The 13610-nt window shown below is 40.1% G+C and overlaps 1 protein-coding gene across 1 annotated transcript in view; it reads left to right on the top strand.

The window, feature by feature from the left end:
* The first annotated feature begins 1400 nt into the window (after window positions 1–1400).
* The window catches only part of LOC124605603 (polycomb protein suz12-B), a 305926-nt gene continuing 293716 nt past the window's right edge, over window positions 1401–13610 (top strand). The window contains exon 1 of the mRNA XM_047137397.1: window positions 1401–1588. Coding sequence (XP_046993353.1) covers window positions 1489–1588 — 100 coding nt within the window. The 5' untranslated portion in view covers window positions 1401–1488. The remainder of the gene's footprint in view (window positions 1589–13610) is intronic.

Below are 13610 nucleotides of genomic sequence, written 5' to 3'. Positions count from 1 at the left end.
CATTGACTCTTATTCCACAAGCAACATAACATCAAGCTTTGTTCCCCTTTTTATTGAGAATACTCACATCAGCATAGTCATCTCTGTTCGAAGGTAGTGGTCAGCTCCTATTCAAAGGTAAAGGTTTTTGTTTGCTTGAGTCTCAAGGCGCGCAACTGTATACTTAGTGAACACTACACAAGAGTGGAGAAGTCTCGCCAGTTACACAGTTCCTAACCTGGCCGTTAGCATAAGTAATTTTCCAAACGTGTTATGCAGCTACTCGTATAAAGTAACACATTGCGCGAAGTCCAGTTTTCATACTCTTTTTCCTCTCTAAGAAAACGCCTGAAGATCCTTACAAAAGCAGCAAAACTGCTGCATTTTTGTTCCAGCAAGTCCTACACAGTAGCCTATGCGGTAGATTCCTTTTATCTATAGTCACCATATGTCAAAGCCCCTCTTGCGCTATTTTAGCTGTCACTATCAAAAACGTTTGTGAGCTGTCTAATATAATTGACAACCGAACATGGGCAGCCACGGTAGATCAACCCAAATGCCGCTACAACTCAAAACTTCCGTATTTCAGTAAAATTGTCTTGTACGATACACCGGTGAACCCACTGAAACCTAAGATATTAGGGATGAATGAATTCATCTACTCACACAAGCTTTTAAACCAACTCCATCCACCGTTCGTTGTTTCTCTCTTATTCCGTTTAATATTCGTGAATAGTTTCGCGGTTCGAACATTTTCGACCGACAGATACCCTTGCGAGATAAATACTTTTCTTGTGGATATTGCGTTTCAATGAATTCGCCGTAATAACTTACATTCAACTCTGTTTTAATCTCAGCAAGCTGGATGTTGACACAGAAAGGGTATTATGTAACTTACCGCTAATTTTTAGTGCTCTTTTTACCTCTTAAGCGTACTACGCACACCAGACATGAATATCTGTACACTGTTCTCCATGACTCATTTTTAATATTCTAGCATCAGTTCTTTATACCCACACTCACACTAAATTTTTAATTTATTTTATTTTGTTGAAATGAGAAGTATAAAGCACTACGGTCACAAAAGAAAAAGGTAGGCGGCGTAAAAAATTGCTTGCAGCATATGCTTGTTTTTTAAATTATTTGACAGAGTTATTATTTTAGTTTGTCTTACGAGAAATACAACCCGAATTACGTTTCTGTGAGATATCGTTATTTTAAATTCTACGCTCCCTACCGCCACCTTGCTTTCGTTGCTGTCATGGCCGCAGTGGCGCTGGCAGCGAAGTCAAAGATAAAATGAAGGGGCACTGCAGAGCGTTGGGTTTATCTTCGATTGGAGGTCCTTGGCAGTGTTGCCAACAGACTCTGCTCTTCCTGTTACGCCGTTGGAACCAGGGAGCTGCTGGTTGCATTGGTAATATGTAAATAGTGGTGAGTGACCGGTTGCAAGTGCTTCGCGGGTTTGGAGGTTGTTTTTTTCGTGCAAGTGCGTTAATCAAACTGAAAATGCCTCCCAAAAAACGTGAGAAAGACACTGATATATCTAAGAACCCGAGAATGGATCAGATACAAGCGGATCACGAGTTATTTCTTCAAGCCTTTGAAAGTAAGTGCCAGTGCTGTTCACTTCTGAATGTTAGATCGTGCATAAACATACCATGGCAGGTTATCGTACAGGCCAATTTGGCTTCGTTTCAAATGCGTTCTTGCTGTATAAACGTCTATTGAATTACTGCTTAACAATGTTATAAAAAAGCTAAACAGCAATTATATTACTGTTTTAAATGTAACCGTTATTATTTTATGTGATGAATAGCGATTAAACATCAGTGCGTTTTGGTGATAGGATGAAGATCTCATCTGTTCTGAACAGCAGACACGCAAAATCGCCAGTGTGTTTGAAAAACAACGTCGACATATCGTTTAAGTGTCGCATTTTGAACCTACATAGTACGTATTGCAGTTTGTAGTTACAGAAAAATGTCGTTTGTTCTTTCTTTCTGTGCATTTTTTATCTCAAGGAGAGCAGAGCTGTTAAGCATTTGGGAGCGAATGAAGATATTGTACAATATTCACGAAAGAGTACACTTCGTAAATTGTTTCGCCAACTTAGTTGCAGTGGAAGTGTGAAAGCTTCTCTGCATGATGTATGCTTGTGGTAGATTTTTCCAGTTTTAGTTGGAAAAAGAAACTAATATACTGTCAGAAAGGTATGACATGTCTTTCATGTCGTGTGAATGTTTCTGTTTATTTCCGAATTGGTCATCGCACATGACATAGATGTTTACATTTCGTAATCATTTCTTCTTTGTGTGCTTTAGCTCTTAGTCTCGGACGTTGTACCTAAAACTGATGACAACATGTCAATAACACCTGCTTCGTTTTTGATTTTGTTCCGCATTCAGTTTCTCCAGTTCTTATTTCGTTCTGAGGTGCCATACTTATGTATCACAAGGTGTGATCTGTGTCAACAGTTTAACAAACATTATCGTGTGTGTGGATGTGAACTGCCCTGTCCCTTAAGCAAAATATCTTTAGAACAGCCTTTTTAATATCCAAACAATATTCAAGTATTATGTTCGTGTGTTCATGCCATTAATGCGTGATAGTAACGGAGTTTGCACTTGTATGTACGGTGTAATGTTTTGTGGTTGTTTTTGTTCTGGAATTTAACTACAGCGTTAACAATTTTGGGAAGTAGTGTAAAAAAATATACTGTATTATATTCAAAACTTTCAGACAATATGGACCAACCTAAATATATCCTGTCACTGAAAATTTAAAAATGATAGTGTAGTTCAGCTTTTCAAAACACAGCCGTGGGTAACGTTTGGTTTTGGTTCCTTTAGGACAGCCGTTTTGTGCGAAATGTTAAAAATTCTTGGCGTGGATGAATATTTTTAAATATTTAAAATATAGCCAAATGGCGTACTGAATCTACCTACAGGTTTTTATTTTGGTTAAGACAGTGGAGTCGGGCATCATTAATCAGATAATATGGATGTATGTTTTGGACGCCGTGATTACAGTGTTATGTTGAAACCTTGTTTATAGTGACATCTTTACCAGTATAGGTCTCTTCACAATTTTTACGAGCGAGTTTTCAACCAGTCTTACTAAGCAACTTCGATTTAATCGAAATTCCGTGCAGTTTTTAGAACAATACCTGGAATATTGCCTGAAGTGTGCATGTACATATTCTAAGTGTGGTAGCTGTTTTCAAAGGAATTTGAGCTGCTGTCAGATATTACTGACGTACGACGACAAAGCGTATGTAAATTTATGGTTCTCTGTCTGTGTGTGTAAATAGTAACTTAGCTGACAGAATATCAAAACAGATGGAAAAGATTTTTGAGAGAGGGTTATTTTAAATAAAATTGTCACATCAACAGCTCGTTCATCGTAATATCAAAATTGCAGGCATAGTGAAAACATCTGTTCTGATTTTATTTGTAGGGATTATGGTTCGTATCTGTTTGTCATTATGGATGTTTGGGTCCTTCGTGTAAGGATCAGAGGGGTTTTGCCTATAGCGTCGTAACAGTTGGATACAGGCTTCACACAGTGAGTGTGATTGAACCCAATCATCATCTCCTGTTTGAACACGAAGGATCAACTGTGGGTGGCTTAATCACATATTGATATGGGTTCTTCACACTGATCGTGCAGCGGGAAGAGACGTACGATTTCATGATTTTTAATGGTGTATAATTATGAGCAATACACTCATTCACGCGTTATTCCGAAATATTACCAAATTGACAATGTATTTTGGTGTGCATGAGGTAGCTTTTGTGGAGACATTCAAATAGTAGTGGAGGGAATGGAATGTGTTAGTGGTGCCACCTGTTGGCAGTGGGGGACACTTCGTTGAGGGGAGCCCGCGCGCGCGCTTTGCAGGAGGTCAATGACAAAGTGCTGATACCGAACCACTGGGGACGCTCGTGCGCTACGGCGGGAATCAACTGCCGCGCAGCACTTCGTTCCAGGGCATTGTCTCGAGCAACGGTACACATTGACAGCGTTACATGTCGTTTCGTTATTGTACCAACAAACATATGAGAAATTTGAAGACTGGCCCACACAATTTTCATATACGATATTCATAGAAAGCTGTCAGTACTTTCAGCAAACAGAACCGCAGCGTAATGTAGCTTGTCAGTGGAAGACCGTGGTGTATCTGAGAACTTCCCTCGTATTGTATCCATCTGCTCTAGGTCTTCCTCCAGTATAAATGTTTCTTTATTGAAAATCCGAATTAATCCCATGAATGCTTGGATGATGCCTTAACGCATGCCGTTGTTTGCCGTACGATGTGAAATTCTGTCGTTAGCGTTCTACACAAAGAGCATTGCGTTTCCAAGTGGTCTTCCTGTGTAACACTGCCGTTTTCTTTTCCTTCAGACGATTCTCTTGCAGTCTGTTTCTCATCACCATTAAAAACTTGGTTTCAGATAAAGCACTGTTTAAACAGTTTGAACGACTTCTTGATAGGCAACTCCTAATCTATTGATGATGAATATCTTAACAAGGACTGTTAGCCCAGCTTAAGTAAAAATGTATGTTAGATTTCAGTTTTGACAGCACTTGGTCGCAACAGTCAAGATTAGGTATTTTGTGCATGATAAATTTATGAAAAATGCCTAAGCATGTTTCATTCTGACAGTGTGTTAATTCTGTAAGTAGTACCAGTTCCAGTTTAATGTATTCACATATTTTGACAATCTCCTGACAAATGATCAGGGTAGTGAGTATTACATTCAAATGTTGTTTTTTATTTTATGTTTTCTCATTTGTTCCACACCAACGAGAATTCTCATTTTTGGGCCCGTGGAACGAAAACTGAATCTAATCTGTAATGGTAACTGTAAAGCGGGTAGCTATCACGTGTTATTAGTTTGTAAATTATTTTCTAGCTCTCGTACTTACGGTTGTTAAACCTTGTTTTGCGTTTACTGACAGGGCTGCGGTTACATTTTGAATCAAAATGTACATTGAAACTCCACATCGTTAACTAAGAAACGTAATTACTAGTTTCACTATTTAGAACTGGTTAGATTCTTTACCAGAATAAGTAGGAAAGCGTAGATAAATTGCGTCGTTTGTGACCACACCTTCAGTTATGGTACACACGTCTCCTGCTTGCTACCCTCATTTTTTTATCAATAGCGTTAAACGTCACGCGCCAACACTCAAAAAATGTCATTTTCGGTTGATAATTGTTCCCTACATGCCTTCTAATTATTAGTTGTAAAAACTCCACGAAGCGCTCTGTTCTTTACTATCTTCTCGTGTAATCTTTTTCCTGAAAATATACCCCGACTAATTTCTTTACCCTATATTTTTGCAGGAAAGGAACGAAAGAACTACTTTCTTAACCACTTCCTTGAGTATTCTGTCTACACGTTTTAAGTGGAATGGATTATTTCAGAAACACCGTTCCTCGTTGTTTCTTATTTGGAGTCGCATGCAAAGATGGTGCCACGTGAAATCCTGTTGCAAATCATTTCCCACCTCTTTGATATTTAATAAATTGGCTAAGATTCAAAACAACCGGGTGTTTCATGATAATTGCTGCAGTTTCGAGCAAACGGGCAAGCAGGTGTGCCTGTCGGTGTCTCGTACATCAAACACTTGGTCTCCTCCCACAAAAATACAGTTTGAAGACCGTCTGTGACCGTCACTGACGTCAGAACCTTCATTGACCCATACAGCGAGCTTGTGATATTTTTGACACACAAGTGCTTTTTATCTCCTGGAAACAAAATTTTTCACAGATAATTATTCTATGCTCTGTATATTGCATGTACATCTGGCAGCTTCCTCTCTCCTAAGCACCTGAACTTTTTTATTTGTCGTATTTTTCCATTATTTTTACATGCCGCATTTAGCATGCTCGGCAGCATAGGCAAGTGTCTATTACCGGCGTGCATTTGAGAGGGATGTGTTAGAGGGGGTTACATGTATTGCTTTTACTTATTGCGGAAGCAGAAACGCAGGCTGATAATGGCTTGGAATTCAGAGACAGCCGTAAATGTGAAAATGTCACTATAAACATCTTTCCTGCTTCCGCCAAAAATGCCCCACATTGATAACACGTTACTTAAGCCCTTTTGTCTAATAATTTCTTTATGCAGTTTGATCAGATCACAGACTGTTTACCGTACGATACTCAGACTGTTCGTAGACTGGAACTGAGGCATACTGCCGAAGTTGAGAACAATGGAGCCGCCCTCCGTAGCCATTAAACTCCCATTAATCAGTGGGAAAAAAGACTGGGTCGCTGTGGTCTCTGCCTACAGCACACAAGACCTGGGTTAAGTTCTGCTTACCACTCACTGGCCTGTTAGGTATCGAAATGTTAACGATCAAACTGGATCGTCAAATTTGCTGAACGTAGCTCTGGATTTGTCAAATGAGAGCGCCGATGTAACAACCAAGTTTTCAAACTTCCCCCTGTTTCGAGGCTGTGCATATCGGTTCACGAAGTATTTTGAGGCCAGTGGGCATAGTACCTGTGCAGACAGAAAGCATGTCTTCCATTAACTTTAGCACTGTGTATAAAAGGAAAATAAGAGGAGATGCTGGTCAGGGAATGGTTGAAATCGAGAGAAATGTATCCATGAAAATCTGCTAAAGGAAATATTACATTCAGAATCCGATGGTTAAAAACACCTTCTCTGAATGGACAGGCAAACTTTTAAGAACCCCTCAGAATTACTTCGCCTTTACATTGCGGAAGACAGTTGTGCCAAATTCTGTTCAATTTTCTCGACGGTTATCTAAATTTTCGAGGTATCTGGCGACCGGAGCAGATGTCGAAAATTCAAAGTTTGTGGTGTGTATCGCACCTTGAACCCTGAGTGACATCATTATGGAAACAAACGAATCAAAAAATAAAGTATTAAGGCACTTGTTGCACTCTTTGTACGTCTTGCATAGAACATTGGTTTCTGTTTTCTTTACGCCTTCCTGTGATCTTTTACTACTGTACTCACTGTATAGTCCTCCGATCTTGGGTGTTCATGGTTGTGAAAACTAACACTACACATATACTGAATCTTCCTCGCTTCAGAGAGCGTGGTGAAACATAAACATTTGTGACCTGACATGTTTGAAGTCCGATAAGCAACTTACTATTATTTGACAAAGTCGTTTATTAAATCTGTCGTCAAACAAAAATTATCATTCGCGTCAAACACTATATTTGACAAACATGCCAAATAAAGCAACACACTGGCAGATAATGTGCCAAACACGTGTTGTTGTTGTTGTGGTCTTCAGTCCAGAGACTGGTTTGATGCAGCTCTCCATGCTACTGTATCCTGTGCAAGCTTCTTCATCTCCCAGTACCTACTGCAACCTACATCCTTCTGAATCTGTGTAGTGTGAATATCTCTTGGTCCCCCTCTAGGATTTTTACCCTCCACGTGAAGTTTGACAAGTATGTTTGGTCATCGAGGGGTGCCTAAACAGTAATTGACATTTGCAATTTTTACAGGCTCGGCGAAATTATTTCAAGAAGTGCATTTGTGCACCTTTGGAGCAAAAATTTCAGATCCACGAAGTCTGTTGTCTAAAGAAAATCGTAGTCTGTCATAACTAAAGTAGGTGTTCTTTCATCATTACCCCAGTTATTAGCTTCAACGAGCTGCTCGTTCAGGCCTTGAAGGCCCAAGGGATGTCTAGCAGCCGCCGTATCAACTTCTGCCTTGCGGCGTCGTGTGGGTGTGGTGTGCACTGTGGAGGGAGGGTCTTGTGGTCGGCAGGCCGCTGTATGGGCTGTTTCGCCGGCTTTCAAGACCTTTGAGCCGGTGCTTCTCAGCCTAGTAGCTCCTCAGTTGGTATCATGGACCTCAGTGGCGCCGTACTAGTACTCCATTCAAGGTGAAATCTCTGACAGTACCGGGAACCGAAACCACTCCGCATGGCAGCCATCTACACTAACCATTCAGCTACGGAGGTGGACATTACTTTCAACAGAGGTGTCGAAAAACGTGCGGTATTCTGAACATTTTATCAAAGAGTTAGTTAACATGAACACTTGAGATAACACAACATTGAAGTGCGATGTTGATTACTTTCACACGGATGCCGCCTTTGCAGTATCTTTTTGCAATCTGCCTGAGATAGTTCGTGTAATAAGTCGGTTGTTAATTTTCAGTCGAAACTTCGCCTGCTTCGCCGAGTGGACGCTGATGTTGACTCAGTCGATAGAATGTGTATGCTCATGTCTCAGACCAGGAACTAAGGTTATATTTTGGGTAGGGCCAGTCTTGCGGTATCCTGCATAAAGTGTGTGGGAGTACGAATTGCATGAAAAAAACGTACGATGGCAGCTGACAGTCGTTCGCAAATGGTTCACTTGTTAAAGCACCTAAGTGACTATCCCGGAATCCGGTAACAGTTGGGATTGCCTAGCTAACGGTTTCCAGGGGCAACATATTTCATTTTCAACATTTTGCGTAATTATTGATAGTGTTTAAAAGTTTTAAATACTGTCATCTACCCATTGAGAGGCATAATCTTATGTTAAAAGTTTAGCACACTAATACAAGTATTAAATTTAGAAGCTGCGTGTTTGTCTTGAGGTTACGGAACTGACGGTGTGCAAATTTTCCAGACCATATTCATCCATTATTTGACAATGAGACCACTTACAGACTTGCACAAATTTTTGCACCTAATTTCACACCTTTACGAAACTTACTCTCGCTGACGACCATTTTCCCCCTCCCCGCCCGCTTACAAAATTTTCACTTTTCGGACAGTAAAAAAAATCCAGCATCAGGCTTGACGTTTTCATTCAGTACTTCTTCACAGCCAACTCTATTCTCAATACACTTTTTGCAGACAGTATTGACGTATACCTCTGAAAGTACCTGCAAAATTATTTCAGTGTAAGAAACGTAGTTCAGGAGATAAGATTTCATAATCATTGAGTTGCTTGGGAAACTTGCTTTTGCTTAAAATAGACCACAAGTTACCCACACTGTATTCATCCAGCGTTTCATAATAAGAGTCTTCCAGCAAACCCTGAGCATAATTTCAAACTTTTTCTCGCTTATGGACGCGTCAAATATTTAACACATTAACTCATTTGTAAAGTAATCAGATGTTTCAAGCTGTTTTATACATGTGAGTTCGATTGTTTAAAGAATCCGGGTTTCACTGGGTTGCTCAGACAAGGCGAAAATCCACGTAGAGCCCTAGTTTGCCGCGCTGTTTCCATTTGGCCATCCCATCATGTTTGGATAGAGATGACAGGTAGAAGAGATGGGCTACTCGAATCCCATATCTTTTCGACAACCTACTACACTGTCACAGATAATTTTATAATTCCGATAATTGTCCCCATGGTTGCGAAAGGATTCTCATTTGCTCTAGGCACCCTTTTCTTATGTTTCTGAGGGAAAGATGCAAAGGCAAGTCACAAGTGCTATCTTACCAAACGAAGTCAGAATCTACTCTCAGATCGTCATCTCCGGGATCACGGATGGCACCAGCAAAGCAAATTCTTCATAGACCTGTAAGCAGCAATTATCTGAGGATAAGGTCTAAACTTCGGATGCAATTTGTTCTTCCACCCTCATACCAACAGAGGTTTGACGATTTCGCGGACAAATGGTAAGGAAAACAATTGCAGTCTTGATCTGTTGCCCTTCTGTCTCCGATAAGCTCACTGATTGCGGACCGCCGTCACGTCATGACTATCTGCATCATTGGTTCCCAACCTTTTCGTAAACCATTACGCCTGAGTCCAATTACAAATTAGATAGTACCCTCGCCCCTACCGTCTGTCCCCCTTCCCCCCCTAGTTATCACCAACTATAGCACCTGACTGACTTTTCTTGGAACACATTTATTTTTAAAATGATGAAAGATGAATGATATTTAGTGTGTGTGTGTGTGTGTGTGTGTGTGTGTGTGTGTGTGTGTGTGTGTGTGAATGCCGAAGGAATTCGAGGTGTGTTGCAAGTGCTGCCCACAACTCCTCCTCAGATAAGAAAGCTAACTATCCACAGTGAGGATAGGCATTTGTTATAAATCATACTTCCCCTGCATTAGTCATCTCCATCGCGACACTTGCTTGACCTGCACACTACAACCCCATTTAAAATCAACCATTTTAAAATGTGTACACTGTTCGTAAATCACTTGACTGCTGCACTCCTTACTTCTGAACTAGCTGAAAGCTGAAGACTTCAAGCTGTTAATGCTTTGTGTCTGACGACAGCCACTAATAGTAATAGGAACAGTAATAATAATAATAATAATAATAATAATAATAATGTGTGCAACACTACAATAGCTCTTATGTAATTGGTGCTGTCAGTTAATTCATTTATCTGTTCTGAAGGGAGTAACTAAGCAATTTCTGGACAACTGCAGGTACGATCCTCAACTTAGAGAAGACACTTTATTGAGATACATAGCATTTTTTACGTATATGTCTCACTTTATCATCAACGATGTGCTGGACACAGCGCAGCACGTGTGTATATTGGGTGGACAGTGTGAGGAAGCTGCAACCACCACTGCATTAATGCTATTAATTGAGAAAAAGTATATATTGATAACATATATAATCAATATTAGTCTTACAAAATGTGATGTTAGTGATCTTTTGAAAATCGTTTCGTGACTGAAACAGAATGGTATCGTTTGGTTTTTAACCCTCAGACGATTTCATTTTACCCCTAAGGGGTAATTACCCGCAGGCTGGGTACCACTGATCTACATCCATACTCTGAAAATCACTGTGAAGTACGTGGCACAGTGTACTTACCATTGTACAACATGCAAGGTTTTTTTTTTTCCGCGTTCAGTTACTGTATGAGACGCAGGAAGGAAGGCTGCTGTAATTACTCTGATCTTCGAAGTCCATACGGCAGTGATACGTGGGAGACTGTACTATAGTCCTTACTTAATCTTGCTTTTTGATACTTTGTAAACTTGTGACGGGATGGTTTTCTTGAATCTTCAAGCTACTGTCAATTTCGGTTCTTCAGCATTTCCATGATCATCTTCCGCGAGTCAAAGAAACCAGTGACCATTGTTACAGCACTTCTTTGTATACGTTAAATATCTCCTGTTAGTCCTATTTGGTATGCGCCCCACAAACTATAGCAGTATTCCAGGAGGGGGTCAGAGGAGCGCAATATCCTTCGCAGAATACATTTTCCCAATATCCTGTCAATGCACCTAAGTCTGCTGCCTGCTTTACCTTCGAACGAGCGTGCCTGAGTATTCCATTTCATGCCCCCACAGACTGTTACACGCAAGTATTTGTTTGAGTTGACTGATTCCAGTTGTGAAGTGTAGAACTTTATATATCGGATAACTTTAAGCAAGTTGCCATGTTTGCACACCAATTTGAAAAGTTTTTCAATGTCTGCTTGATTTGATTGGATATTTGTGCAGCTTTTTTCAGATAGTAATTTATCACAGGTGTGTAATCTGTGAAAAGTCTGAGCCTTCTATTAATGTTATATTATATTTGAATAGTAAGAACGCCAGCTCACTTCTCTGGGACACACCTGAAGTTCCTTCTTTAAAGTCGGTACCGTCATTAGACTTGTTTATTTACAGTCTTACATTTACACTTACACAATCATAATTTCGGCTTCAAAGTGCCATTTTCAAGTGTTCCAAATTGCCTGATTGGCACACTGTCGTATTAAAATACACTATTAGATACATTGTCTAAGAGTGGCTATTTCTGGCAGAGCCTACTGCTTTGTTTCAATAATGAGTACACCATCTTGACTGTCAGTCAGCCGGTTCGAATCCTGTTGGTGAAAAATATCTCTCTTCTGTAGGTGCTCGGCATGGGGAGAAGAGGTAGTGGCGTAAAGTTCCTGGTCACCAGGCTTTGCGCCAATGTCCTGGTTTAAATACCAAGGTTCTCCTCAGTCTCTCATGAAGTGAGGGCATGTGATACTGTTGATTGTGCGGACGTAAAGTTGGCGGCCCCGTTGGTGCTGTTTGCGAGGAGTAGCACCAGGTTTCAGGTTTCACCCTCCCCCCTTATCATCATCAGGCGATGACACACACACACACACACACACTATATATATATATATATATATATATATATATATATACGCGTAGTATTAAAAATATTGTATTGTAGCATGTCTCAAACAAACAAACAAGCAAGAAAGGATTTTTGTCAGATGTGCGAATGATCGCGTAGAATAGTTACAAATACAACAGTGCGTAATGGAATCGACGCATGTTGGAAATAGAACTGTTTGTATTTCACTTGAGTAGCTCTCAGATACTCGCTGTACTTGTGTGTAATATTTTGATTTGTTGTTTTTAGCTTATAATTCACGGTGTTGATTTGGTTTCGTCTTACCCACCCACCAGTCCATTTTACTTGACAAGAAAGTAGAAAAATTCACAATTATTTCACTGTTTTGAGAGTTGCTGGGCTGCAAGCACTGCGTTTTTTGTCCACCTATCAAACTGCTGCGCGACAAAAGAAAAACAGTAAAGGAAATTCTCGTGGCCCGTTATAACTCACATTTACTCTGTCGTAGCCGCTCCCCCGTCCATTAGTTCTTATCTGTTTTCTTTCGATAAGAAGCTGTACAGTTAAACTTCGCAATATTTATTTTTGACATAAGCTTTGCGATTGAGTTTTTATTTGTTTTCCTCGATAAGTTTTTCGTTGAGATGTAAGGATCGTCGTACCTGGTATCGGTACGCATGCGACGGCTTGCGCTATCAATATGCTCCAAAACGCCGCACGTAATAAATCGGGGCCCATGCCTCGGGTTGTGTTGGTGATACAAAGATAGTCGAGTGATTTGGATAGCTCTTTGGCCAGGGACCATTTGTATGTCCAACAAAAGGATCACTTTACAGTAACTGTACTAAATTTGAATATTACACACTCCCTCCAGCTTAGTCAAATGAAGCAAATAGGTTGGTTGTTTGTGCATGAGGTATGGTGTACGGTGCGCCTTAAGGGGCTTGTTGGAGGCACCATTTAGTTCAGGGGCGGTTCATGAAAAACTCGGGAAAAAATGTTTTACTTTTTTCGCAATCAGCAACGCAGATATAAGTAAGCGCAGCAAATTTCTCAAATTCTAACGTTATATTCTTTAGGCATTTATCTAGAGCAGCCGTCTCCCTGTTTTCAAAAATCTTCGTCCGTTATCGAGAAACACCAGAAAAACTCGGTTTTTGGGAATCAAAACCGAGCCGCAGGTTCCAAGACGGCTATACACAGTAAATGGCTAAAAAATTTTGTCATATTTACCTAATATCCCGATCTCGAACAAGCTTGAAAATTTTCCTCATAACTTTATCCTTTTCCGAGATACAGAAGTCAGTAACTTAAGGTGTACACGTAAAACACGCATGTAAAATACGGTATGTGGCGGAAATGTAGTTCGTAAACCGACGAAACACGAAGAAATTTGCTGTAAAATGTCTCGGTTACCGTCAGAAGAGTTCAGCACATACAAAATCTCTTGTGCACATAAAACCCGATCTGAGGTATAAAATTAGTTTCGCGTTATTTCACTTTCACACAAGTAAAATATCAAAATATTAGTGATACATAAAATTCTTTTTATATGAGTGACATGCCCTACTATCAGGGAAAAGAAGGG

The sequence above is a fragment of the Schistocerca americana genome, chromosome 3, assembly GCF_021461395.2.
Source record: "Schistocerca americana isolate TAMUIC-IGC-003095 chromosome 3, iqSchAmer2.1, whole genome shotgun sequence".
Lineage (NCBI taxonomy): Eukaryota > Metazoa > Arthropoda > Insecta > Orthoptera > Acrididae > Schistocerca > Schistocerca americana.
Note: the sequence above shows the minus strand (reverse complement) of the source record. Positions and strands in the feature narration are given on the sequence as shown.